At 54.5% G+C, this 24,959-nt stretch overlaps 1 protein-coding gene across 2 annotated transcripts in view; it reads right to left on the bottom strand.

The window, feature by feature from the left end:
- THBS2 (thrombospondin 2) overlaps positions 1-24,660 on the bottom strand; it is a 28,701-nt gene extending 4,041 nt beyond the window's left edge. Inside the window, exons 1-20 of one of the 2 annotated variants that reach the window (XM_082475796.1) lie at positions 24,508-24,660; positions 21,758-21,826; positions 19,800-20,356; positions 18,539-18,623; positions 15,777-15,973; positions 14,043-14,183; positions 13,373-13,469; positions 11,823-11,987; positions 11,399-11,575; positions 10,484-10,657; positions 9,871-9,998; positions 9,636-9,788; positions 8,825-9,043; positions 6,323-6,430; positions 5,386-5,545; positions 3,826-3,944; positions 2,966-3,200; positions 1,430-1,657; positions 681-952; positions 42-139 (exon numbers count right to left, since the gene is read on the bottom strand). In XM_082475796.1, the coding sequence (XP_082331922.1) occupies positions 42-139; positions 681-952; positions 1,430-1,657; positions 2,966-3,200; positions 3,826-3,944; positions 5,386-5,545; positions 6,323-6,430; positions 8,825-9,043; positions 9,636-9,788; positions 9,871-9,998; positions 10,484-10,657; positions 11,399-11,575; positions 11,823-11,987; positions 13,373-13,469; positions 14,043-14,183; positions 15,777-15,973; positions 18,539-18,623; positions 19,800-20,356; positions 21,758-21,803 (3,359 nt within the window). In that variant the 5' untranslated portion in view covers positions 21,804-21,826; positions 24,508-24,660. Of the gene's footprint in view, positions 1-41; positions 140-680; positions 953-1,429; positions 1,658-2,965; positions 3,201-3,825; positions 3,945-5,385; positions 5,546-6,322; positions 6,431-8,824; positions 9,044-9,635; positions 9,789-9,870; positions 9,999-10,483; positions 10,658-11,398; positions 11,576-11,822; positions 11,991-13,372; positions 13,470-14,042; positions 14,184-15,776; positions 15,974-18,538; positions 18,624-19,799; positions 20,357-21,757; positions 21,827-24,507 lie in introns of both variants that reach the window. The other variant, XM_082475795.1, reaches the window with a different exon arrangement.
- Between the last annotated feature and the right edge of the window lie 299 nt (positions 24,661-24,959).

Here is a 24,959-nt window from a genome sequence, read left to right as displayed (position 1 = left end):
TGGTAGAAATACAGCTGCTACTGAGCTACCCTCTCACCTACCTTATGTAACCTGTCTTAGGTCTGTGGGTCAGATGCCACCTGTAGGCAGTGTAGTCCTTCCAGCCAATATTTTTGGGGTCATGCCATAACGTGCGAACCTGAGGAAAAACATCACTTGTGAGTATAATTGGCACCCTGAGTCTTAACCACAGTTTTACGGCACAAAGGGGGGAGACGAAAACATTACTCTGCTAAGTAATCCCTATGGCTCCTGCTGCCACACCTACCTCCGATATATTTCATATTATAAATCTCTAGCATGAGCAAAATCCACTGATAGGCAACAATGGAGTTCAGCACAAAGAGCACAGGCATTTGGGCCGAGTCACAGATTCTCTGCTTCCGCAACGTGGGACCTTGGGCGAAACACTTAAACTTTTGAAACCCTGTTCTCCCTATTTCTGTAAGGGAGTACACCTACGTTTCATGTGTAAGAGGATTACCAATTGTGTTTATAAAATCACCAGGCCTGGCCTCTTTAATAAGCAAGGTACCCAATAAAAGATTATTAAAAGCACCGTGACTTGAGGTAAAATGAACAAAAACCGAGGTGGGGGTACTTTTGCAATGGGCAGGTACTGCTCTCCTGAAAGCCCAAAGCAGCTGCCGGCCTCGGTCAGAAGAGCCCGTCCTCCTCACCTGTCCCTCTGTGTTCCCCGTGTGCCACAGGGCGTTCCTCAGGTGCTCGCCTGTCCCCGTGGTGGAGTTCACCACCTTGAGGGACACCCCTGAGTAACCGTACGCCCGGGTGGGCTGGTCTTCCCAGTAGGTCTGAGTGACCTGCTTCCACATCACCACGTAGAAGCGGCTGCTGGACTGGTAGCCAAAGACGAAGCCCGCGTAGTCGTCGTCGCGGTCGGTGTTGACGTAGAATGTGCCGCTGAAGTCCACCGACCCAAACTCATCGAAGCCTGGGGGCCAGAGGGAACATCTGGTCACAAAACCAAGTCAGAAACAGCCCTTTAGGGAATTCCTGGATGAGCCCTGGGACCACTGGATGCAGGTGGAAAGAGGCTCTCCTCTCCCATCTAACTCAGGGTCTGTTCCTGTGGGATTAACAACACTTGTGGAATTTCATCTCTTTAGAGCCCACTTACAGAGTTATGGCAGAGCTTCACCACCCTAGGTAACAATTTACAGACCAAGTCCATAAAACGAAATGGCTTGCTGAATATTAAATCGCGGAGAATCTGGAGAGGCAAATAAGTGCTTCCCCAGGTTCTCCCGTTAAAAATATTTAGGCAGGTGGTTTTACAAACCAAGGGAGGATGGGGGCTACCAGAAAGACCCACTGCTCCTGTCCACTCGGTCTTAAAGGGCCGCCCACGTGCTCCGTGGGCACCTTGCAGGCAGGAACCGCAAGGGGCGGTGCGTATTCTAAGGCTCACCAACAGCGATGCCAGGGTCGGAGTTGGCCGTCTGCACCAGCTCTTTGCCTTGATGGCGAATGACCCAGTTGGGATCGATCTGAGTGGTGCCCTTGGGGTCCAGGTGGACCATCTGGAAGTTCCGGAAGTCCGTCTCACTGATGGCGTGGTTCTCAGGACACACGTCGTCAATATCGGGGACGTTGTCGTTGTCAAAGTCGTCTTTGCAAGCATCACCACGCCCATCACCTGCCACCAAGGACAAGCAGAGAAACACGCAAAGTAAGGGTCTGCTGTCCGCCTCTCTGTGTCTGAGAAAACTTAGCACGTGATTCTCTGAAAATTCAAGGCTAGGCGCTTGGCAGCGTTTCCTGGGCCGGCGCCTGTAATCTCTGACATTTCACCCCAGCGCTGTGAGGAGTCTGGATGCTCTTTTCAGAACGTTGCTGTGATAAGCCCTGCAGCAAAGCACGCCATAATCCGGGTCCTGTAGAGTCATTTCTCACTTCCTTCTGAACTTGAAACTGGGGGTACAAAACCTGAACGCTGCCAAGTGAAATCAAGCTGAATTTCCAGCTTTTTCCTCTGATAGTCTTCAGAACCTCTACTATTACCTAAATCACCCCTGCCTGTAATCTGTTTGGCACTGAAAGCAGAACTCTTTCATGAAAAATGATTTCCCTAGGGAGATGTGGACTTCTGTTTTTTGGAAGCATCTTGTCAAATTTTCTAATGAGGTGGGGATGCGGCCATGGGGCCGTGGACCAGCCTGGCACACAGAGAGATGCCTGCTGAGGCCTTCACGGCCGTGCAGTCCATGGTGATAGTGACGATCCAGATGACCACTTACCACTGCAATTAGGCCACTGCAGTGCCTACTGCTTTAGGAGAAAAGGACACCGAGTTCACCCGAATTTCCATCACAGCCTTCAAACTATCCTTCAGTTCTGTTCAGCAACACACATCCACTCACTGGGTGACAGGCACACACTCACGCAAAAAGGAGCTTCCAAAACCCCTAAGACATCCCTGAGCACGCCAGCCTTGCCTCCATCCCAGCCTCCCTCCTGGTAAAAGGCTGCTCGGTAGCCAGCAAGCGCCCCCAAGCCCCGCTGTGGGGACTGAAGCCATCTGTCCTCCTGTCAAGAATGAGTTCTGTGCTGCTCTCGGGGTGCGGGCGGTGGTCCTTGGAGCTGCCCTTCAGTCAGTGAGTCTCCACGTGCCTCTGGGTCGTGTGGGCTCAAATACCCCACACCCCGTCTCATCCACGGTGGATGTGTATCCTCCAGGCAGCACCCCGGTCAGCCGGGATTGCACCCACAGGCTCCAGCAGACACCAGAGGACAACCAAGCCACCACTGAGCCCAGCTGCGCACCTGCCGCGTTACCTGCCACGCTACCTGAGACTCTAACACGTCCTGTGTCCCTGCTCCCTCCAGATCCTGTTCTCATGGACCACTTACTCACGTCAGCAGTCGGGCTACATACTTCTTTTTCCCGGCATTTCGCGCTCCTGCCACCTCTCTGCCTCTGCGGGGCGGCTGTCACGGGACCTACCGTCTGAGTCCTCCTGGTCGGGGTTGGCCACCAGCCGGCAGTTGTCCCTGTCATCGGGGACCCCGTCGTTGTCATCGTCCGAGTCGCAGGCGTCCCCCTTGCCGTCGTGGTCGTGGTCAGCCTGGTTGGCGTTGGAGATGTAGGGGCAGTTGTCCTGGTTGTTTTGGTGGCCGTCCTCGTCGATGTCTTCGTTGTTGTCACACTGGTCTCCCACGAGGTCATTGTCCACATCGGTCTGGGAGACAGAGTTCGGGGAGAGCAGCATTGGGCATCCATCCCGTGAAACAGATGCCAGGTTGAAAGTCGCCGAGGACGCGTGGCCTGTACGCCCTCGCTCCCAACGTGAGCCGTGACCGCAGAGAGGAAACGGCCTCCAGAACCGGGACTGAAGTCCAGGGATCTCTCCATCCTAACCCACCTCCCTACGGGGATTCACTTTCTTTAAGGAAGACTGGAAAGAATTAGCTGCAACAGAATCAAGTCCTTTCTGACAACATCTGCTGCAACACGTTCTAGGAACTACATCAGTATGTTATGTTCTCACCGTGTCTTCCAAAGGCAAATCTGGAAAAGCAGCCAATTCCTATGTTTGCATCAGGGAAATACGGAGATAATTAGATGAAGACTCTCTCCTTTCAGACAGTGGGACAAAGGCCCCCACTCATCTGGCCAGTGGCCATGGAGATACGAGTCATGCTCAGACCTGAGTTCAATGTTTTCAATTACAATGATTGAAAAGCCTGTGTTGTCGCGTCCTGGCAGATGGATGGAAAGCTGCAAAGCCATGCATGTTCTGTGACTGAGAAGCGCCTCCACCCCCGCTGCTCTTAGCCACACCTGGTCAGTCACCGGTCAATTACCTGGTCTGGGTTGTGCACCAAGGGGCAGTTGTCGCAGTGATCGCCCACGCCGTCCCCGTCGGTGTCCCTCTGGTCAGTGTTGTAGACGTAGGGACAGTTGTCTCGCTCATTGAAGACATCTGTAGGATTCAGGGGAAAAACGGAAGTATACGGAGTTTAGAAAAGGCACGTTGATCTTCCTATGGCAGTAAGCAACTTACGGCCAAACTTTTGTTTAATAAAAAATGATCTAAGAAATCATAAAATGTAAAGATTATTAGATTCATGGCAGATTTCCCATTAAACTTAAAATTCCCTCAGTTTGAAGCAGAACCAACTCTCGGAGGTCTCTGGAGGACAATGGGCACGGGGGGCTGACGAGTGAGTCATCACAGTGTAAACACGCTGACTATCTGCCCTAACATCCATTCAGGAAATTCGCCTCGCTGATCAGCTTCCGGGGCTCCAGTGCCTCATCTGTTCCCTACGTTAGCAGGAAAATAACAATGGCAGAGGCTGACAGGGGGTTTAGCTACAGTGCCTTATACCCAGAAATCTGAAAATAGATAATGAATTTCATCAACTTTGGGGTTATGAAAACTGAGTTAACAGTAATCAGGCTCGAAGGGCAAAGCAAAACCTCACAAATCAGTGAGTCAGCAGGAAAGCTTGAGCCAGGCTTGGCAGCTGTCTTATCCTGGCAGATGGGGAGGTCCTGGCAGGTGGGGGGAGCCAGGGGCGAGGCAGTGAGAAAGGACCCCTGAGATATGCAGGGGGTCAGACCTCACAGACGGAGGATTGGAGGAGATGCCCGGCTGCTGGAAAGCCCTAGAGAGCAGCACGGCCGGATGCTGTCTTGGCGCTGCTGGAAGCTGGTCAGTGTGATGCCAGGTTACACCAAGAAAATAGCCAGGAGACAAATGCAGGTGGGGGTGGGTGGGCGGAGTCAGAGGGAGTGGGTGTGAGTCTGTCCGAGCTGCTTCCTGAGCGTCAGACACCCAGGGCGAGGCTGTGCCGTGAGCTGTAGAGCTCGTGCCCGCGGCACTGGCATCTAGGGTTAAATAACCTGGTGGTGTCGCAGGTTTCTGAAGTCCGGGGATACCTGGAACCCCTCGGGGAGGCTTTGCAATGAATGATTCAATGAATGGCTAGAAATACAGCATGGAGGGAAATGGGAGGAAACACAGGAGAGACAAAGCTGTCCTCAGGCCTTTCTCAGAAGCACGGCTGGGTCAGGACAGGGAACTGGGTTCCGGGGGCTGTGAACGGAGGTGGACCTGAGAGAAGACACCAGGACTGGGCACAAGGACACAGGGCAAGAGCTCGGGGTCAGGAAAGGAAGGTGACAAACGCGTAGTTTTCCGAAGCGGGGTCCTGAGGCCGGCGACCCCTTCCAGGAACCCAGGGGGACAAGGGGCCGAACGAGGCTGGGCCCCTGCGAGCCAAGCGTCATGAATCACGTTGTCTCATGTTAGTGCACGGGTGAAGCTGGGCTTATGCAGCAACACAGAATAAAGCATGGAGTCTGGGAGCTCCGCCGACCGCGAGCCCTGAAGCGCGTCAGGAGGACGCGGGACTGACCGTCCCCATCGATGTCCACGGAGCAGGCGTCGCCCTCCCCATTGCTGTCCGTGTCGATCTGCGCTAGGTTGTGCACGTAGGGGCAGTTGTCACAGCGGTCCCCGACCTCGTCTTTGTCGTAGTCAAACTGACGTGGGTTGAAGACAAGCTGGCAGTTGTCCTAGAGAGAAAGCGAGGGAAGAATTTAAGAAATAGGGTAGGGGTGTTTGCTGAATTGCTTCTAAAATGGCTTAGCACTTACAGGCTATGTGTTCAAAGTAGATCAAGAGAATCAAGGTAGCGATAAAGTGTCGGCAAAGGTAGCCCTTGCTGACACTTTCTTGATATCAAATCATTTTATAATTATTTATGCATCTGTCCCTATGAAAAATTTTGATATTTTCTATAGCAAAGGTGATCTAGCACATATTTCATGGTGAGGATAGAAATATAAATGTCAAGGGAATGAACGAATGAATGAGTTAATGGATCAATGGGAGCCAGATGCAGTAAACCTGTGAATAAGAAGTTGGCCTCTCTATCTCTGCTAGTGCTGAATTACGAACTAACATGTCAGATCACTTATGTCTGCAACACTTCTCCCGGGAAATGGTAACATCCAAATTCTGCCCTAAAGGCAGGGAGTGGCAATATCACTCATCCCACGCAGCCCCCATCGCTGGCGCCCGCCCCAGAAGCAGGGGGGATGAGTCCCTTTTATGCAGTTCAAGGTAAACTAAGCCACTGAAAGCGCTTCTGGCAGAGCACCCCAGGCGGCTCCACGCTCTGGCTGCCTCGTCTGCTTGTGCGAAGGACAGACGGTCCCTGTCGGTGACTTTCCGTTACTCGCGCGGGAGCGCTACACCCGGTGGCAGTTCACGGGGGCCGCTGGGTGCAGGGCACCGCGCTCCGCCTGCTCCTGACCCCGAGGGCGCGTGCTCAGGCCGCGTGGCCCCACCTTCTCATCGCTGACGCCGTCGTTGTCGTCGTCATCGTCGCAGGCGTCCCCGATGCCGTCCTTGTCAAAGTCTTCTTGCCCAGAGTTAGGCAGGAGGGGGCAGTTGTCCTGCGAGCAGAGGAAGCAGGCCAGTTACAGAAACATTCCCAAGAGCGCCCTTCTTTCAGATGAGATCATGAGGGCGGAGCCGGCGACATCAACGCCAGGCCCCTGTCCTCGCGGGAGCAGGAGAACGGAGACCTCGTGGCGGGGCGGGGGGCCCCGCGTTTCCCCGCAGATGCTGCTCTAGCACCGACATCGCCGCCACCAGTGAGTTGAGGCAAAAGAAGCCTGTGTCCTGAGCTCGGGATCCCTGTATGCAGCTGAACAACGGCGGGAACCAGGAGAGAATGAAAATACAGGACAGGGCAGAGCCCCCTGTCCCATTGCTTCCCACAAACTCCAAGCATCCACCCAAGAGCCAAGGTCATAAACCTTCAGCCCTCACTAGCCAACAGGTGGCCTAGAGTCTCTGTTCAGGAACCGAGGCCCAGCGCCCCAAACCATCTCCCTGATTCAGCTCTGCCCAAGAAGTGGAGAATTCCCATAATGGGGGAAAAAAAAGTCATTTTGTTTCAGTCCAATGATATAAGGACTCAAACCCGAGCTGTACAGACACTGCAGCCTGAGGGAGCTGGAAACACCAGGAGAGGGTCCACGTGAAGGTGTTTCGATGCCATTAACACAGGTGTCCCAGAAGCCCCAGGGGTTCAAGGGGGTCAGGGGTCTGACCAGAAGCACAGCCCAGGGCCATGCCTGGAGCCAAGCTTCAACTCCAGCCCGTGAAGGAGGAGAGCATATTCCTGTGGTGTGAACACAGGTCCTGAGGGAGGGATTCAGCACCTTTGCAGGGATGAGTGAGGGACCCTCTCAGACGGGGTGAGGGGGCTTCTCATGAACTGTCTTGCTTTTGCATCTGTTTGTTCCCATAAGTTATATTTAATGCAAATATAATGTGCAAATTTTGATGTGCCACCTTTGTAGTTATTAAATTCCTGTCTGAAGTTCCACAAAAACGAAAAAAAAAAAAAGGTTGTCCTTTGCCTCGTGGACACCTTCCATTGTTCCTGCTACGGTACCAGGGCACCCTGGGTCCCTAGTGGAAATCTTCATCAATAATCGCATCCGATAAGCACCCACTTCCTGCGGGGATTTCCAAGCTTGACACCTGACCTTGTTAGGTCAGGGAAGGTGGTCAGGGAGATACAATGAAGGTTGCAAACTTTGCCTCTATTATTTCAAAGCAGATTCACTTTTTGTTTCAGTCAACATCTGCCATTTTTAATCAAGAGGGCGAAAGAAAAAATTTAAAACTCTCTTACTCAAAATTCACGAGAATAAATAAATATTAAATAGATTAATATATTTACATTTGCAAGTAATGTCTTTCGTGAGTTTGTAGTATTTATATTTCTGAAGCTTCTAAGGTATAAAACTTCACTACAACGTTCTGGTACACCTTGTTTAGTGGTCTGAATGGTGATCCCCTAAATATATGCCATGTCTTAACCTCTAGAAGCTGTCAATGTTACCTTAAGTAGCAAAAGAGTGACTATCACCTTACATGGTAGAGTTAATATCACCTTATATGCAAAAGATGCGATTGATATAAGGGTCTTGAAAGGACGAGTTTACCCTGGAGTATCCAGATGGGCCCTAAATACAGCCACGCGTGTCCTTATAAGGGCGTCAGGGGGAGTTTGAGACAGACGCACAGACGAGCAGGCAGAAGCAGAGGTTGGGGCGATGTGTCCACAAGCCACGGACACCTGGAGGGCCCAGAAGGTGGGAGGGGCGGGAAGGACCCTCCCCTGGCGGCTCCAGGGGAGCTCAACCCTGCCACACCTTGGCCTCAGACTCCTGGCTCTGGACTGTGAGAGGATGAAGTCCTGCCGTTTAAAGGCACCAGGTTTGTGGTCATTGGCTGCAGTGGCCCCAGGAAAGGACCCCACTCTGATACAGGCCTTAAGGAAGCCCCACTCACCCAGGGGCCCTAACCGCTTCCTGTGTGCAGCACACGGGGCTCTTTGCAAAGAAAACTGTTTGCTAGACTCTGCGTGACCATAGCCCGGCCCACCTGCAGACCTCAGGCCCCCGTAGCCTTGGAGGAGGGTGGGGCCTGTTTACATCGCCCCGCCCCCAGTGATTTCAAGCCTCTCTTTGTGTTCAGTTAACAAACATGTATTAGGTGCCGCGTCCTCTCCCAGCTCCCCACGATCAGCTGCTTCTCCAGAGTGATCCTGGAATTTGCAGAAACCCACTAGGCAGACGCCTTGGAGGGGCTAGTGGGTGGGCAGTGACACCCCGGCTCCCGTCAGCTTCTGGGGTGGGGACCACGCGGAGGGCAGGGCCCACAGGGAGCCTCCGACTGTTTGGACCCGTAGAGGCGCCTCCAGGGGCACAGGTGCCCCGAGCTGGAACCACTGGGGCCTGAGGAAGCGGGAGGCCCCGCCCCACCCTCACCTTGATGCAGTGGTAGGTGGCGTTGGTGGCGCAGACCAGGTTCTTGTTGGGCCAGCCGTCCAGGTCCGAGTCCTCCCCGCAGATGAGCCCATCGCCCGCATAGCCCGTCTGGCACTCGCACTTGTACACGGGGTCGCTGAAGTGGCCCAGGTAGAGGCACTGCGCGTGCCTGTGGCAGCTGTGGCTCTTGTCCTTGCAGGGCTCCTCAGGCTCACACAGCTGCGGGAGGGCCGAGCGGGTTAGGGCGCGTGCTGGCCCTGGCCCTGGCCCTGCCCCTGCCCCTGACCCTGACCCCGACCCCGACGGGAGGGCCGCGTGCAGGGCGCAGGGCTCCCGCCCGCCCACGGGTCAGGCTCACACAGCTGCGGGAGGGCCGAGCGGGTTAGGGCGCGTGCTGGCCCTGGCCCTGGCCCTGACCCTGACCCTGACCCTGACCCCGACCCCGACGGGAGGGCCGCGTGCAGGGCGCAGGGCTCCCGCCCGCCCACGGGACGCTGAGGAGGGGGCAGCGTCCAGAGACCAGGGGCTCTGCTCCCCTGGAAGGGCCCGAGCAACAGCAAGGTCACGTCAGGCCTCCGGTGGCGCCTGGGGTCACGGGGAGACCACGAGTCCCCACCCTGGCCCTCTGGGATGTTGTGAGTGAAAACTCAGCCCTGTGGCCCCTGCGGGTGGGGTCGCGCTAGCCGGCAGAGTGAGACCATCTCTCCCCCCGGCCGCCGTGCCCGCTCCCGTCCCGTCCACGCTCCAGTCCCAGCTCCCGCCTGACTGCCCTGCTGTCTCTCACAGGAGCGCGGAAGGCCGAGCCGCTCACCTGCTTCTCCGTCCTGGCCGCCTCCAGGCCGACGCCGAAGGGCTGGCTCCCCTTGTAGCGCGGGGGGCAGGGCAGGCAGTGGAAGCCGGGGTTGGTGTTGACGCAACGGTGCGCCTTGCTGGTCGTGAAGCACACGTCGGTGACCACGGCACACTGCGGGGACCAGCAGGCCAGACGTGAGCCCGCGCTCCCCACCTCCGAGGGACGCCCCGCCGCCGGGGGAGGGGGCACGCACCTCGTCCAGGTCCTCGCAGTGGGTGCCGTTGCCCAGGAAACCCAGCGGGCAAGAGCCGCAGGACCAGGACCCGTCAGGGAAGCTGCGGCACTCGGCTCCGGGGAAGCAGGGGTTGGACAAGCAGCCGTCTGCGTGGAGGAAGCAGGGCAGAGTCAGCAGCTGCCAGCAGGCGGCGCCGTAATGAAGCCACACGCCAGGCCCGGGTGATGCCCTTCACACACTCTGGGGCTCAGCTGTGGCGAAACTGAGTGGGTTAGGAAGATGCTGGGGACAGCCACCCAAAGCCACCACCCCCAAGGATAAAGCATCGGAGATGTAGGGGGTCACGGGGCACGCGTCCACTGTGACCGCACTACCTACGATGTTCCACTCTGCACGGCATGCTTTCTGCTTTTATGTAAAAATGCCAGAGGGACATAGAGCAGAGGGTAAAACTTCATGTGAGTAGAACTGATTTCTCTTCTCTGTATTTTCCAAGGATTTTTATACATTTAATCAGAATTAAAACCCAGTGGTGTCTTCAAAGACGCCTGCGGCTGGAGCGTCCAGACCCCACGACAGACGCCCGTCGGCCGAAAGGCTGGAGGCTGTGGGCCCATCCGTGCACACCCACCTACGGGGCAGCTCCTCCTGTTACACATCTGATGCTCCTTGACGTCTCCGACGCAGTCCTTCCCTCCGTACTGGGGCTCCGGGCTGTTACAGATGCGCGTCCGTTCCCGGATCCCTCCGGCACAGGTGACCGTGCAGGCCGACCATGGGGACCAGGGGCTCCACCGACCGTCGACTGGGGGAGAGAGGACAGAGGGGTCACTCGGGGGGCGCGGCCTGTGCTGGGGGCTCAGGACAAAGAGCCTGGGATAAGGCCATGTCTCCACACGTGGAGGAAACCTGGTAGGAAAGTCCTCTCGGGACCGTATGGCCAGGGAGGGATGCAGATGATGACAGTTCAGTTGTTTTTGTTTTGTCTCCGGGAAGGGAAATCACACAATCTTTTGCGCCCAGAACCTGGGTCCACTGACCGGGGACTTCTGGCTACGGGTCCACCCGTGCCACGGAAAAGAGGTGCTCACGTCTGAAAAGCTGTGTGGAGCTGAGTTTCATTTTAAATGGCTGTCACTCATCATCAGTATGGATAACTCAGTAGGGAGAAGAATCACAGCACAGCCTTTTCCGGGTGAAGACCCTGCCCAAGTCCCAGAGCAGGCCTGGTGCGGGGAGCACGTGTTCTCCCAAACCCAGGCCCCAGATGCCCCAGATGCAGGGGAGGCCGCCTCCTGAGACCCCCTCCTATGCCTGCTGTCGCTTCCCCCTCGGTCCTGGCCTATTTCTGCTCCATTGTGGATTAATTGGAGCTTGTTCAGGGGAGGTCAGAGCTGAGCACCGCGATTGGTATCCACCCCAAGGCCCAGCTTCCAGAAACCAGCCGACCAAGGGGATCCCAGTGCCTTGATCTCGCGGGGCCGCGCCGCGCCTGTGTCCTGCTGAAGCCCGGCCCCGAGCCCGGTCCCCGCCGCTGTGCACTCACCCGGGCAGGGCGGGCCCTGGCAGGCCTTGGTCTCGCGGCCGCTCCCCTTGCAGCTCCGCCCGCCCATCTGCGGCACTGGTGAGTTGCAGAGCCGGATGCGGGTGACATTGCCGGCCCCACAGGTCACAGAGCAGGAGGACCAAGGCGACCAGTGGCTCCAGCCACCATCCTGCCGGACTAGCGCGTGGAGGGAACAAGGACATCAGAGGCTCAGGGCGCTGAGTGAAAGGCCGGGGCTGACCCGTCCGGGGAGTTTGCTCATCAACCGGGCAGGAGCGGGGAGCCCAGGTGGGGAAGAGCAGGATGCCTGGGCCGGGTGGAGCACCTCCCAGAAAGGGCAGCAGCAGGGGTTCTCAGGACCCCCAAGACCCCTGGGGCTGGGCCCTGTCCCCCACCCCGGGCCGGCCCGGCCTCTGACACTCACTGCGGTGGTCGCACTTGCCCAGGCTGCACGACCGCGTCTGGATGGATGGCCCCAGGCAGGTGTTACTGGTGACGTCGCAGGACCGCCCCCTCTGCTGGGTGCCAGGCCCGCAGGTGGCAGAGCACTCGGTCCACTCCGCCCATGGGGACCAGCCTTCCTCGCCGTCTGCTGGGGGGAACACCACTGCCCATCAGACCTCCCCAGGGACTGCCCCACACAGCAGAGCCCAGCCCTGGGGTCCAAGCTGGATGCCCCAGGTGGATGCTGGCAGGGGGCAGACACCAAGACCACCCCACGTCTGTGCCAGGGTCGGAGCTCAGGGGCTGCCCTCCCAGGAAAGGGGAAGCAGGGGGGTGTACGAGGAGCTTGGCCAGAAACCCAGTGTCTACAGGCAGGAGAGGGGTCTGTGGATGTTTCTAACGGCTTCACAAAGGAGAGCGCTGAACACTGCCTGCACAAGGTTTCGCTGGAGTTGCTAAGATGTGAGTTGCTTCCGCTTGAACCTCCGTGTGCTGATTTATATATGGTGATGAAACTTCAATTTTTGGTTGAAATTACAGGACACTAAATTTCATCCCAAATACTTTAAATTGGAACAAGTTAAATAAAAAGGCAATTTCTTGCCAAGAAATTCTTCACAGGAAATTATCAATCTCTAAATAACAGAAAAGATGTACCTTAATGCAAGAGATCTTTCTGGTAAATAGTAAAGATACCATCACCCTGCTGTCACATTCAGCGAGGAAAGAACCCTGTGAACATGCTACGATTCAACGTCTCAGAAGCAGGAAGAGAAGAACTTGAGGAGACCTTTCCTGGGCTTTTACTCAACAACATGAAACGGCTCCCTCTGGGCAAACGTGGACCCTCAGGCTCCCGCAATTACACTGTTACTCTCTGTAGCATGTCCGGTTTGGTCTCTGTTTAACACCTAATATATGTCAGGCACTTTTGTACATATCGTGCTGTTTATTTTCATCCTAAAACTAACCCTGTGTCATGGGGACACTCATTCTCTATTTTACAGATTAAGAATCTGAAACCTGGAAAAGCCACATTTTGCTCGGATTCATGGAGGGGCGGAGCCTGTGCTCATGTCCGTGGGCTCCCCGAACAGGGAAGCTGCCCAGCCCCACCCTGGTCACCAGGCTCAAGGCCCCCAGACCAGGATGAGGACCAGACAGCGAAAGACAGACAGGACACGCGGAGCAGTTCTCAGAGAAACCACCCAATTCAGTCAACGCTGCTGATGACACCACGAGGAAGGGGCGGGGAGCCGGGTGTGAAGGAGGCGCAGATGCTCCAGGGTCAGCTAGGGGAGGGGGACGGGGTCTCCAAACAGAGGCGGGGGCTGTGGCTTTGGACCAGCGCAGGAGGGAAGGCTGAGGGGGAGCAGGGGCGCCGCGACCCCGGAGCCACGAGCATCCGGGCGCTTCGGGAGGACCTCGGAGCCCCGGCCCCTGCGGGACCGTCCGACACAGACCCGCACGGTCACACGGCCGGGGCCGCTGGAGCCGAGGCCGCCGCCCGCCCGCCCGCCGGGCGCTCACCGTGGAAGCAGGAGGGACAGCACTCGCCGTCCACAAACGACGGGTCGGCGCACGTGGCGGGAGGGCATCTGATCTGGTGGCAAACGGTTTTAAATTTCTACAAGGAAAAGAGGCGTGTATGTCACTCATTTAGGAACGTGAACACTGACCCAGGGCTGGATTGGAAGGTCGGCAGGAAGGCTGGAGGTCTCTGCCCGCAGACCCCGCTGGGTACAGGGACGCGGGCGCGTCTCTCGCCGGGCCCGCAAGCTCCTTTCTCCGTCCGCAGAGCCGCGGGCACCGGGCCTTCCGCGCGCTGCGGGCGGGAGGACGCGCAAGGTCGCAGCGGCGTCCGGTGTCCAGGCCCCCAGCGGTGGAGACCAGGTGGCAGGACATAAGGAAACCAAGTGGCATGTCGTGTCGTGGGCAGTGACCCCACCCCCATCGGCTTGTGCCAAACCCGAGGCCCTCGCAGGACGGAGTGGCATCAAACACAAACAAGCGGGGGGCCGGCCAGCCACCGGGTGACACTGGCTGCACCCTCCCCGGCTCTCTGGGCGCAGAAGCACGGGGCCGACTCGGGCCTCCCTGGAGGTGGCCCCCTTCCCCACGCCCCACGCGCGGCACGGGGAGCAGCGCGCGGGAGGCCCCCAGCCCGGGCCGCCGCCAGGAGACCGTGTGCCCCTCTCACCTTGCAGGTGCACTTGGTGCAGCTGTCCACCACCCAGGTTTCATTCTCCGCAAAGAACCTGCCGTCCTGCCAGCAGGCGGACATGTTCCTGGTCTTGGGGGGTCCTCCAATGAGCTCCCAGAGAAACTGGTTGTCACTTGACTGCAAAGAGGAGGGAAAGGGGTCAGCACAGCCGCAGCACGGCTATGCAGCCATCGTACACGGGCGGATGGAGGGCGTCCAGCCGTGAAGGAGCCTCATGCTGGACCACGGGGGGTGGGGTCCCTCCCGCCACCTGCAGCTGAAAACTAAGCTTCAATTCTTGAATTCATCCATTCTTCCAAGCGTGACAGACACGGCTCTGATAGCACAACGGCAAAGGCAAACAGACATAAATAAGCTCTGCTGTCTTGGGGGTTACAGACTGCAGGAAACAATGCAAAGTTTAAAAAAAAAAAATCAACTCAGTGAAAGTTACACCATTTGTCCCCTGAGCACGTGTGTGGTCACCTCCCTCCTTCTAGGCACCCTGCTCCCGCTAACGTTTCTGATTTGGGCGCTTTGAGAATCACCCAAAAGATATGGACCCCCACCTCTGGCGCAAAATGGACAGAAACACACCATCCTGATGTTTTTGTGTGATTCAGGGAACTGGCGAATGTCCTTAATCCCCGACTCCAATGTAGGTAAACTTCTCCCGAAGCTCTTTCCAGTTGAAAGAGAGAAGCGTCGGGGGCAAAGGCTCCCCCGCTCCTGTCTCGGCCTCCCGTCTGCAGCCCCTCCCCCGCCAGGACCACCTGGATGCCACCGGCACCAGCAGGGCCGAGGCGCTGCGTCGGCCCAAGCAGCCGGAGAGTTGCAGGTCGCACGCCACGTGCAGCTCGGGGGAAAGTCCTCCACGTTTATGAAGATTCCCGCCCGGCAGGGCCCCCGCCTGCAGGTGTCCCTGGTCTCGGCGCCCCCAGCCCTGGAGGCTCCATGAAGTGGTGAGCGCTGGGCGGGGAGGGTGGTCTTACTCCCACTCTGGCTCCTGTCCCTGCCCAGCACATGGTAGAACATTCCAGAAGCCACACTCATCATGGGTACTGCCCAGCCAGCGCCCTAGCTGGAGCGGAAGTGCCCCATCCAGGACTCGAGTCAGAACCCGCTCAGGGCCCTTGGGTGGAGCAGAGCCTCAGGGGCCTGGGGACCCCTCCCCTCTGTTATTCTTTCCCTCGGTTGTGCCCCCGACCCCAGGGCACAAGCTTCCTTCGGGCTGAGCTCAGCCTGAGGATGACATGACGGGAGGATGGGCCAGCAGAGGCTGCTTGCTGCCAGCAACCTGCTCTGAGCCCTGAAGCATGCTTCCTAAGACGAGGCACGTGCTCTCCCCCTAGACGTGCTGTGGAGAGGAAAACCAATTTGCCTGTTATGACCTCGTGCCTTCGGGGACAGGTCCACTCTGAACGCCATTCTTTAAATGAACATGCCTCCCTCCGTGTGCAGGCTTTCTGTTTCCTGGGAGACGAATCCCCAGGGCTGAAGGACTGAGAGGAAGGCCGTGGCCCGTGAGCACATTTTCCAGAAGCATCCCTCTCCCGCCCTCTAGCCACACGGCATTTAACCACACATCCGGGACCGCCAGCCTGTTCATCCAGGGAGCCGGGTGGTTACTCCTGGCTAGCAGTGGCTAGTGGGGGGTCGTGGTGGATAGTGCTGGCTAATGGTGGACAGCCGAGGTTACTCGTGGTTCGAGGAGGGTCCCCGGGCACCCACCACTTTGCGCAGGTTCTCGTGGAGCTGGTTCACGATGACGTGCAGCCCAGACAGCTCCCTGATCATGCTGCCCAGCTCCTCGCAGGACTGCTCGCACACCTCCGGGCCCTTGTCCTCGCCCCGGCCCACGTGCTCCATGGAGACTGGGGGGCTCAGGTGCAGCGTCTCCGTGTTCTCGCTGATGGCGTTGGCTTCGGCTGCGGGGAAGACGCGGAAGAGTGAGCCCGCCGGCCTCTGGCCACAGCCTGGCCGGGCCCGCAGGGCGCTATCCAGAGCACTTGAGCTACGTGGTGCCCAAGAACCCGAGAGCTGGTGGGGGTGTTTCCCATTACGGCCCTGCTTGTACCAAAGGACACTGCCCACCGCACAGCACCGTGGGGACTGAGCCTGAGACACCACCCATCAGCAGAGCGAAAGTTCAGCTCAGGGATGGAAAAATGCAAAACGCCTCGGAGACGTACATCTGCATCCTGCATCGTGTTCAAACTCATTAGAGGCAACAATTTCCTGTTTCTCTTGTTTTTATATAAATATTTATATAATTTATTATCTAAGATAAGTTCCTTCTTTTGGTCCCCCACCCTAAACCTGTTTCCAGCCCCGTATTCTCCATAAATTCCGACAACTCCTTTCACTCCTCATTTATCCCATTTTTCCATCCCAAACACCTTTTCTTTTGGCTACTGCATTAAGGCAAATTCAGTTCTTTTCTTGCTAAATGAGTCATTTCGTCATTTCTCTGCTGGCCTCACGAGACCCCCGAAAGGCAGAATCCCAACCATGGGCTCAGAGCTCACTACCCCAGAAATAGTACAAGCCCCTGCAAGTCCCTGAACGTGGGACACACGCGGCTATGCCACTAGTTACAAAAGTGATCTGGGCAAGTGCCGAGACGGGTGTCGCCCTCGGGGGAGCCTGGCCAGCTGGGGTGCGGCCGACAAGCCAGCCCCAGTGTCCTCTCCGCAGTGATGCTCAGCTGTCTTGTCTGATACGTTCCATTACTGGGTTACAACTTGTCAATGTTATAATTCTGTCAGTCTATGATCGAGTTTTGTTACTTGGTTGTAAATCCTTGTTGCAACTCACCTTGATACCTCAGACTCACCAGACCTAAAACCATATATAACCACACAGACATAAGCATATTAATCACTACATGTATGTAGAAGAATAAAAATACAGCAACAACAAAAGTGCCTGGAAGTCCCACGACTGTCTCATGGAAGATGGGCAGGGCCCTTCCTCAGGATAGGACACCCCCCGTTCGTGGCATGCAGGGCAGGGACCGGGGTGAGGGCCACGTCCACTCTCCGCCCCCCATCGAGGGTCAAGTGGCCCCTTTCCTTTTCTCTGTCACAGAGACGTGCCCACCCCGCCGGGTGACCACTTCCAAGGATGCTAAGCTCTTATCTAGAGACAAGCAAGTCTCCCTCCATCAGGGCCCCCGGGACCACCTCCTCTTTCTGTGTCCTGTGGGATGTCAGTTAGTACTGTCTTAGCCTTTTTAGAACTTTTGCTTTTTTATGACCTCACCTCCCTACAAAAAAAGACTATGACCTAATCCAAAGGGGCTGATATTGGCATTTCAGCCGGAGCTGGCGGTTTGGGATGGGATGTGGTCCAGAGCTTCAGAGGCTGTGGTGCTCAGCGAGTTTGGAGCTGAGGGTGTGTGACAGGAGGCCTTATAAGGTCCTCTCACTGCGCAGGCCACCAAAAGTCACAATTTAATTTCTTTCCTTCCCTGAACTCAACTGGCCAACTGTTGAAAGACGCACAGATTGAAAGGTGCACGGCCTTGGATGGAAAGACTCGGGTGTTGCCTGCGGTGCCAGCGCTCGGGGCTCCGGGCTCTGAAACGTCAAGCCAGCACTCCCGCTCCGGGGTCAAGGGCTGGGTCACAAAGCCACAACTGCGCATTACAGACATCAAATCCTACGTGTCCTTACGCAAGGATCCATACAAGGACAATTTATATTTGCTTACAGTTGACATGAAGAAGGCTTTTAATGGAAGTAAATCGGAAAATGGGATCACGTGGCAGATAAGAGCCCCTTGTGTGGGACTCAGCCTGGGGGCGGGAGGTGCGCTGCTCCGATGCTCACAGGCCACTCCCCCGACAATTAGCGGGCCCTCCTGGCACCTCGCTTCTTTATTTGTAAAGTGAGGAAAGTGGATGAGCCCAGCTCAAGGGGTTTTGAAGATGAAATGACACATTGCATTCAAAGAGCCCGGCATAGTGACCTTCAAATATCAAATGCTCAAGACAATGTTGACAAATTATGGTTGAATGTAAATTCAAAATGCAATCAACAGACAGCGTGGGATTATCTGTCAATGATTCAAGTGGCGTCCATTTTCATAATAAGGCTGTATCAACAGTTGTGAATAGTATAAAAAACTTCCATAAACCAGGTTGGAAAAACATCTGTGGTGTTATCTTATTAAGATGATCTTCACACATCAGTAAACTGGAATAGTTGCATGTATTTAAAATCATGTTAAAATGCCAGGGATTTATTTTTTGGCATGTAAAATGGATTATATTGGATAATTAAAATATATTCATAATTAATCCTTCAAGCAATGTATTGTTTCAGAGGCCAACACATCCAAGCTGACCAGCGAACTCATTCAAGGCCATGGCGGCACTTGAAACATATTCCAACATGTTTACTTATGTGCCACCGGCCCCTCCCCACACACCAAAGGAGGAACCCATCAGAGGTGGGACATGGGGCACCACACGCAGCTCAGACACCTACCTCCCTGGCTTTGCTGACAACCTTTCTTGCTCAGAAGATCTTCCACAGAGTTTTCAAACACCAGGTAGACGTTCTGCAGCAAACCCTGAAATGTACAAGGAAAGAAACAGAGTTGGATAAACAGCAAATGTTCGATGCCACATTAAACGATATTTCAAAAATACAAGATGTAACCTTATAGCAGTGAGAACATTTTCTTCTGCGCTTTTACCCTCAGCAGGTCTGAAATCTCATTAATGGGTTATCTGTATATGTTACTTTGAAGCTTCGTTTGAGGCAAGAGGCAGACAGTGGGGTTGACCCGAGGAGAAGGAAGAGTGTCTTAGAGAAGGGGCGGTGGCCCCCAGAGGGATGGCAAGGGTTGTCTTCTGAACACGCTCAGGGGACAGCGGGGGCCACACTCTCTCCGCAGGGGACTCTGAGGGTGCCTGGTGTTCCCGCACGCGGCCGTCGGTCTCGGGAACGTGCAGTGCTCCAACCACGGAAAACACGGTACAGCTATGAGACCAGGCCGTCTGCCCTGTGACAGCGAGGGGCTCGTCCCAGCCAGGCCGGTCGGCCACGTGGGCCTGGGGGGCTTCCTGACAATGGCCAGAGACCACGACCAGCATCTCTAAGCCTTTACTGAAATAACTGAGTCTAACCATACATTTATTTCCAAAGAATACACACACACCTGGGGGAGAATAGTTACTAACCCTCCACTGCAGCTTCTAAACACTTGCATTTAGAAAGATCCTCTTGTAAAAAATATTTTTAACTGAGGTGAACATGGAACTATTCCCTCATAAATCAATAGCCCCTTCCTTAGAAAACATAGTTTGCTCTCCTGTCATCCTGTCATGTCAGTACTGAACTGGAATCTGGGGGTCTGGGATTATAGAGACATTTGAATGGGGTTGATTCCTCAATCATCAAATCAATCTTCAATCAGGAAATCGGTGACCATTTGTGCAGCTAAGAAAAGGCACCTGTGACAGCTGGCTCTGCTCATTCCTGGTGCAGAAAGCCGTGTGTGCTGTGTATGCACGTAAGAGTGTCTATGAGTGTGTGTGCATGCGTGTGTATACGTGTATAGTGTGTGCACGTGTACATGATTGCATGTGCCAGTGGGTGTGCATTGTGCACGTGGAGCTTGTTGTAGGTAGGTGCACGTGTGTCTGCTTCGCCAAGGCCACACCCGACCCCTCAACAAGGCAACGCACTAAGCGGGGCCCTCACTGGGGTCCCCAGGCCCTAGGCTGCGGCCCGCAGAACCTACCCTGAAGTGACTCTCTCGGGCGGGGCCCTTGGCCACGTACATCCTGCTCTTCTCTGTCTTTAGCTGCTCGTAAAAGGGCTCGTCCAGCGTGAAGCTGTCCATCAGGTCGCAGCCCACGTAGAGGCTGTAGGTCTCTCCGGTCACCTGCACGGTGATGTTCTTCCACTGGGAATCAGCCAGGCCCACGTCCTCCAGGGAGATGACGTGCTGGGTGCCATCCACCCAGTACGTGAGGTCCAGGGTGTCGGCGGGGCCATTGGACACGATCTCGAACTGCCTGTGTGCGGCGCCTGGGCCCTCCAGTGCCAGCAGGGTGCCCCTGGACTTGCGGTCCTGCTTCAGGCTGGCCGTCAGGAAGAAGCCCTCTTTCTGCCGCATGGCCTCGGCGATCCGATCCAGATGCTCCGCGCTCACCGGAGGGATGTGGTCAAAGCGCACGAAGCGGTAGGCGGGCACGCTGGGGTCCGGCCCCCGGAACTGCTTGGCCCCGATGGTCTTGCGGTTGATGTTGCTGATGCTGAAGAGATCGAAGGCGGTGTCCTCGTCCTGGTCGCCGGCTGCCCGGGGAGCAGAGCAAGGAGGTCACGGGGAGCAGGAGGTGCAGGCATCCTCAGCTCGGGGCCCCAAGTCCCCCCGCTTCCTCACCGGGGTGCTAGGGCTTTATTCCTCGAAACCCCCCGCTATCCTCCCTCCCCAGACATCTGCTTCCGCAGGACCGGCTCCACCCTTGACCAGTCAGGGGCCCTCTCTTCAGACCAGCTGACGCTTTGCCCAGCCAGCCTTCCTCCAGGAAGGATGCAGCGTCCGGGTCATGCCCGGTCCCCCCTGCTCCCGGACCAGGACCCTGGCCGCCTGCCTTTCCCTGTCTTCCACCCAGAGCTGAAGCTCGAAGGCGACCTTCTTTCTAGCATCTGATTGCCCAGAAGAACATCCTGCAGGGACGTGCACCTCCGGTCTTGCCACTGGCGCGTTACTAGAAAGCGATTACATTTCATGTCGCTTTCTTAGACAGATCAGCTGACTTGAGCTCGTCACGTGGGAATCCCTCATTTTGTAGGAAGACGTGCTCCCACTCAGAGCTCACCCTGCAGGGGGGCATCTGAGAGGCAATGAGCCATTAGGCCACAAATGAATGGTCTTAAGTCACCGTCTAAACTACTGGAAAGAGACGCTGTCAGACCTCACCAAACCCCAACACTTTAAGTCATTCACAATGATTTTCTGAACAGAAAGTTTAAACAGAGAATAACTTTCCATCTAATACTTGGCAAATTAAAGCATTATAATACATAGTGTTGTTGATAGAAGTGTCATTTTACTACCTGCGATAGAGCTATTTGCCCATATATCAAAAATCCTTAAAATAATTAAAACCTTTGACTCAGCAATTTTACTTTGGGAAGCTATCCTAAATACATAATCACAAACTCTAGGATATATGTATTCACGACAGTATTCCATGAGGCGTCATTTATACTAGTGTAGATGGGATGTGTAAAGGAAACGGGAATTGACCTAAAAATACTGGGGGTTACCTTCTAATGGAATATTATACAGTCATTAAAAATCATGTTGTAAGAAAAGAAACACATGGAAAAATATTTTTGATACATTTTTAAGAGCAAAAAAAAAAAAAGTGGGAAGGAAAGAAGTTATAAAACACCAAAAAGTTTAGTATGTTGTAAATATCACATACGAAAAAAGGTGAAAAGCACCCAGCAAAAGACTGCATCTCCAGGTCGGAGGGTATCTTTCTCTACCACCTGGATTTTCCAAAAATAAATGATTTCCTGGTGTATGGACTCAAAAGTAATTGAGGATTTATCTTAAACTAAGTTAAGAAGGTTCCAAGAGGTGAGGTGCTCCATCCAGGCCTCCACTTTGTCCATCCTCCTCCCGCAGGTGAGGCTTGCTCCAGGAGCCCAGGTCACCGGGGGGGGGGGGCGGTCCACACTCACCCCGAGCGCAGGGCCAGAAGGCCAGCACCAGCAGCGGCCACAGCATCCTGCCTCTGCCCAGCTGGACCCCTGCAGATAAATCAGACCCGTTACTTCTGAATACATAACCTCAACGTCTAGTGTACATCGGAATTTTTACTCATACGACCATTTAAAAAGAATTTGTATAGGAAAATCCGAAACACATGGATTTGTGGTCAGTTAAAGCTAGATAGGAAATGTGCTTTTCCAATGGATTCTTCTAACTGTAGCTGGTATTCACTGGTCTAGCATTTGCTGACAAGCACTGTGCTAATGGCGTCCTAAATATTCATATTATTTAACCCTCATGATGACCTAGGAGGCAACAACTATTATTATCATCTCCATTTTACTGACGGGTAAGTGGAGTTCAGAGAAGTTAAGTGCTTGCCCAGAGCAATGATGCTGCTGAAAGGTGTAGCCAGGATGTAAACCCAGGAAGTTTGAATTCAGAAAAATGTCAGCTTGGGGAAAATAACCTATGAAGACATTTTGTGTAAATAGCCAAGAAGAAAGTTGCACATGACTTAATTAAATAGAATAAATATTAACTGTATATGAGTCAGAAGTAAACTTAGTTTGGTGGATCATAATTACAAAAAAAAAAATAGCCTTCTACTCAGTAATCATTTTTACTTTGCTTTGCTATTTTCCTGAGGCCTGTTTTTCCATTCTTGAGGATTCTCAGTTGGCAGGCTCAGCAGACACTGGCCCAGAAGTCAGAGACTGGCCAGGAGCCCGTTCCACCGTTAACCCCTGCTCGGCCTCCTGGTCTCCCCGCTGAGCACGTGGTCCCAACGCCCCTCCAGCGATACGCTGCGTCCCGCTGAGACGAAGCCAAGCTGAGACCCTCACCCCTCCCTGCTTAGGGCTTCAAAGATCCTGAGCTCCTCAGTGACGAAGAAATCCAAGGAGTCCCCTCTCCAGAAGGATCTGGGAACCTGGAACTACCCATTCCCCCCAAGATGGGGACCATCCGCTGGGGAAGCGGGGTCCACGCAGGACCCTCAGGTTTCCCCCTGGGATCCAGACACTTTCTTTCAGTCTTTCCACAGCAAGTCCAGATTTCGCTGAGTTCCACCTGCACATCAAGGAGCCAGCTGTGTACCCATGCAAGCCCCCGCCGGGCCGGGCTCAGAGCTGCCTTGTCAGGCATCCTCTGTGCAACCTGGGGAAACTTACTTACCCTCTCTGGTCTCAGTCTCCTCCTCTGTAGAATGAAGAATAGGCATTTAAATTTTCTAGTCATGGGGTTATTGTGAGAACTAAATCAAGCCAGTTAGTGTCTGTAAAGGCTTATGAAGCCCAGCAAGCACAGGGCGCATGGCTGCTAGTTGGAATGCGCTGTCCCATGACCACCCAGCGCAGTACGAGTGACAGTAAGGATGTTACTAGGACTCAAGAGGGCTGAGCTGCACGAGTGAACCCTCGTAAGGGACTTAGACTAGCACTTGGCACTCAGTGAACACTACGCAAGTGTTTCAGAGTAAACGGTGGGCAGGCACGTCTGCAAAGCTCGGGTCTTTTCCCCTTTCAGCCACATGTGCACCTCTGTCCCCTGCAGACAGCAGTGACCACTGCCTCTGGCAAAGACAAGCTCCATCCAAAATGTAAATTTCCAAATTCTGGAGACTCAGCTTCCTATCAGCCTCAAGGGAGTACACTGAACTCTGTTGCTAACAAAATCAAATCCTCTGATTCTAAGCAGAAGTAGCGGCACTCTGCCATCTGTCCCATCTTATCTCAGGCGGTCGCGACAGCAAAAAAGAACACAGCAGGGTCGGAGTCACGGGTATGGCTGGTACAGCCTTATCAAATCCTGTGTTCTTAGAAGGCAACACGTATGATATCCTGTGACACACGCCATAGGGATGGGAACACACACTCCCATATCCTACGCCTCGCTTCACACATTTAGTGCTTGCTTAAGGTCATATTTTTTCCAAAGGAAAGGTTTCCAAAGCCGTCTGCAACAGAATATCATTAGAACTTGTAAAGATCTTTTAAAATTCGTTTTATATCAACAATCAAAGCAAACATAACTTCACTGAGAAATACCTCCTTCCCTCGGTCGAGAGTGCCGTGATTTCCCCAAAGGAACCCAACTCGGATTTACAGAAGTCACGCTAATTCCCCGCTGCCTTTTCATCTGCAAATTATTCCCCAAACTTTCAAGAACAGCTGGAGTCCACGGACAGTCAGAACACTCTTCACAGACTTACTAAATATTATTCATTAAGAACGTTCAAAAACACTTGTCAGCTGTGAAAAATGTTTAGGATTTGTCTCTATAACCTCTCTGCTTATTTTCCACGTTCTGAGGAACAATTTTTTTCTAGTTTCTTTCTCATGGCCGCACCTCAGTAACAAACTTTATGTGGAAACGTCTTATTTTGTAGCTGAAAACAGAAGCCTCTGCCCAAGTTTCCAGGCAGGTACATGCACGAAAGTAACAAGAATCCTCAGGTGATGTGAAAGCCCGGGAAGGTCACAGCATCATTCCTGCAAATAAAGCGCTCAAAAGGAGTTTACCTGCCTCAGTTTTCCAACTGAGCAGCACAAATACACGGTGAAGACAGGTTTGCTGTTTAGGTGCTAATAGGCATGCCCCCTCCTTACTTTAAACCTATTCTGCACTTTCTCCTTCTCCCCTCTTAGAATCAAAAAGAGCCTTTTCTGAAAATTAAACTACAATGAAATGTTTTGGTAAATTTTAAAAAAGCTCTTACCTGGTATGTGGAAATCCTGCAGGGATGACTTCTCTCGGAGTTGGGAATGGGGTCCCGGAGGTATGAGGGTCCGGGAGGAGACCCAGCCTCACTCAGCAGAGGACCTGGGCTCAGAGCTCGGCACCCGCCGGGAAGCAGGCGCTCCTTATATGCGCTGGGTCCTGTGTGGGGCTGTCAGTCAGACACACGCGGAAGCACGCTGAACTCACTCCTTCGGAGAAATGACATAATTCCTCCTCTGATCTCGCATTTGCTGGAGCACCGGGCACCGGTCCGGTCCAGCCTCCCCCCACACCCGTAGCCCCGCCCCTGCTCCGACCCGCAGCTGGGGGACCACAGAGGAGAAGCCAGATGAGTGAGGGGAAGACTGACTTTTCCTGTCTTCTCTCAGGAAATAAAATGCTATAAATAAAACCAGCAAGATTGGCTGGAACTCCCCTTTTTGCTTAGGA

The sequence above is a fragment of the Balaenoptera physalus genome (assembly GCF_965194825.1).
Source record: "Balaenoptera physalus genome assembly, chromosome: 9".
Lineage (NCBI taxonomy): Eukaryota > Metazoa > Chordata > Mammalia > Artiodactyla > Balaenopteridae > Balaenoptera > Balaenoptera physalus.
The sequence above is the reverse complement of the archived record's forward strand: the minus strand, read 5'-3'. Positions and strand labels throughout refer to the sequence as shown.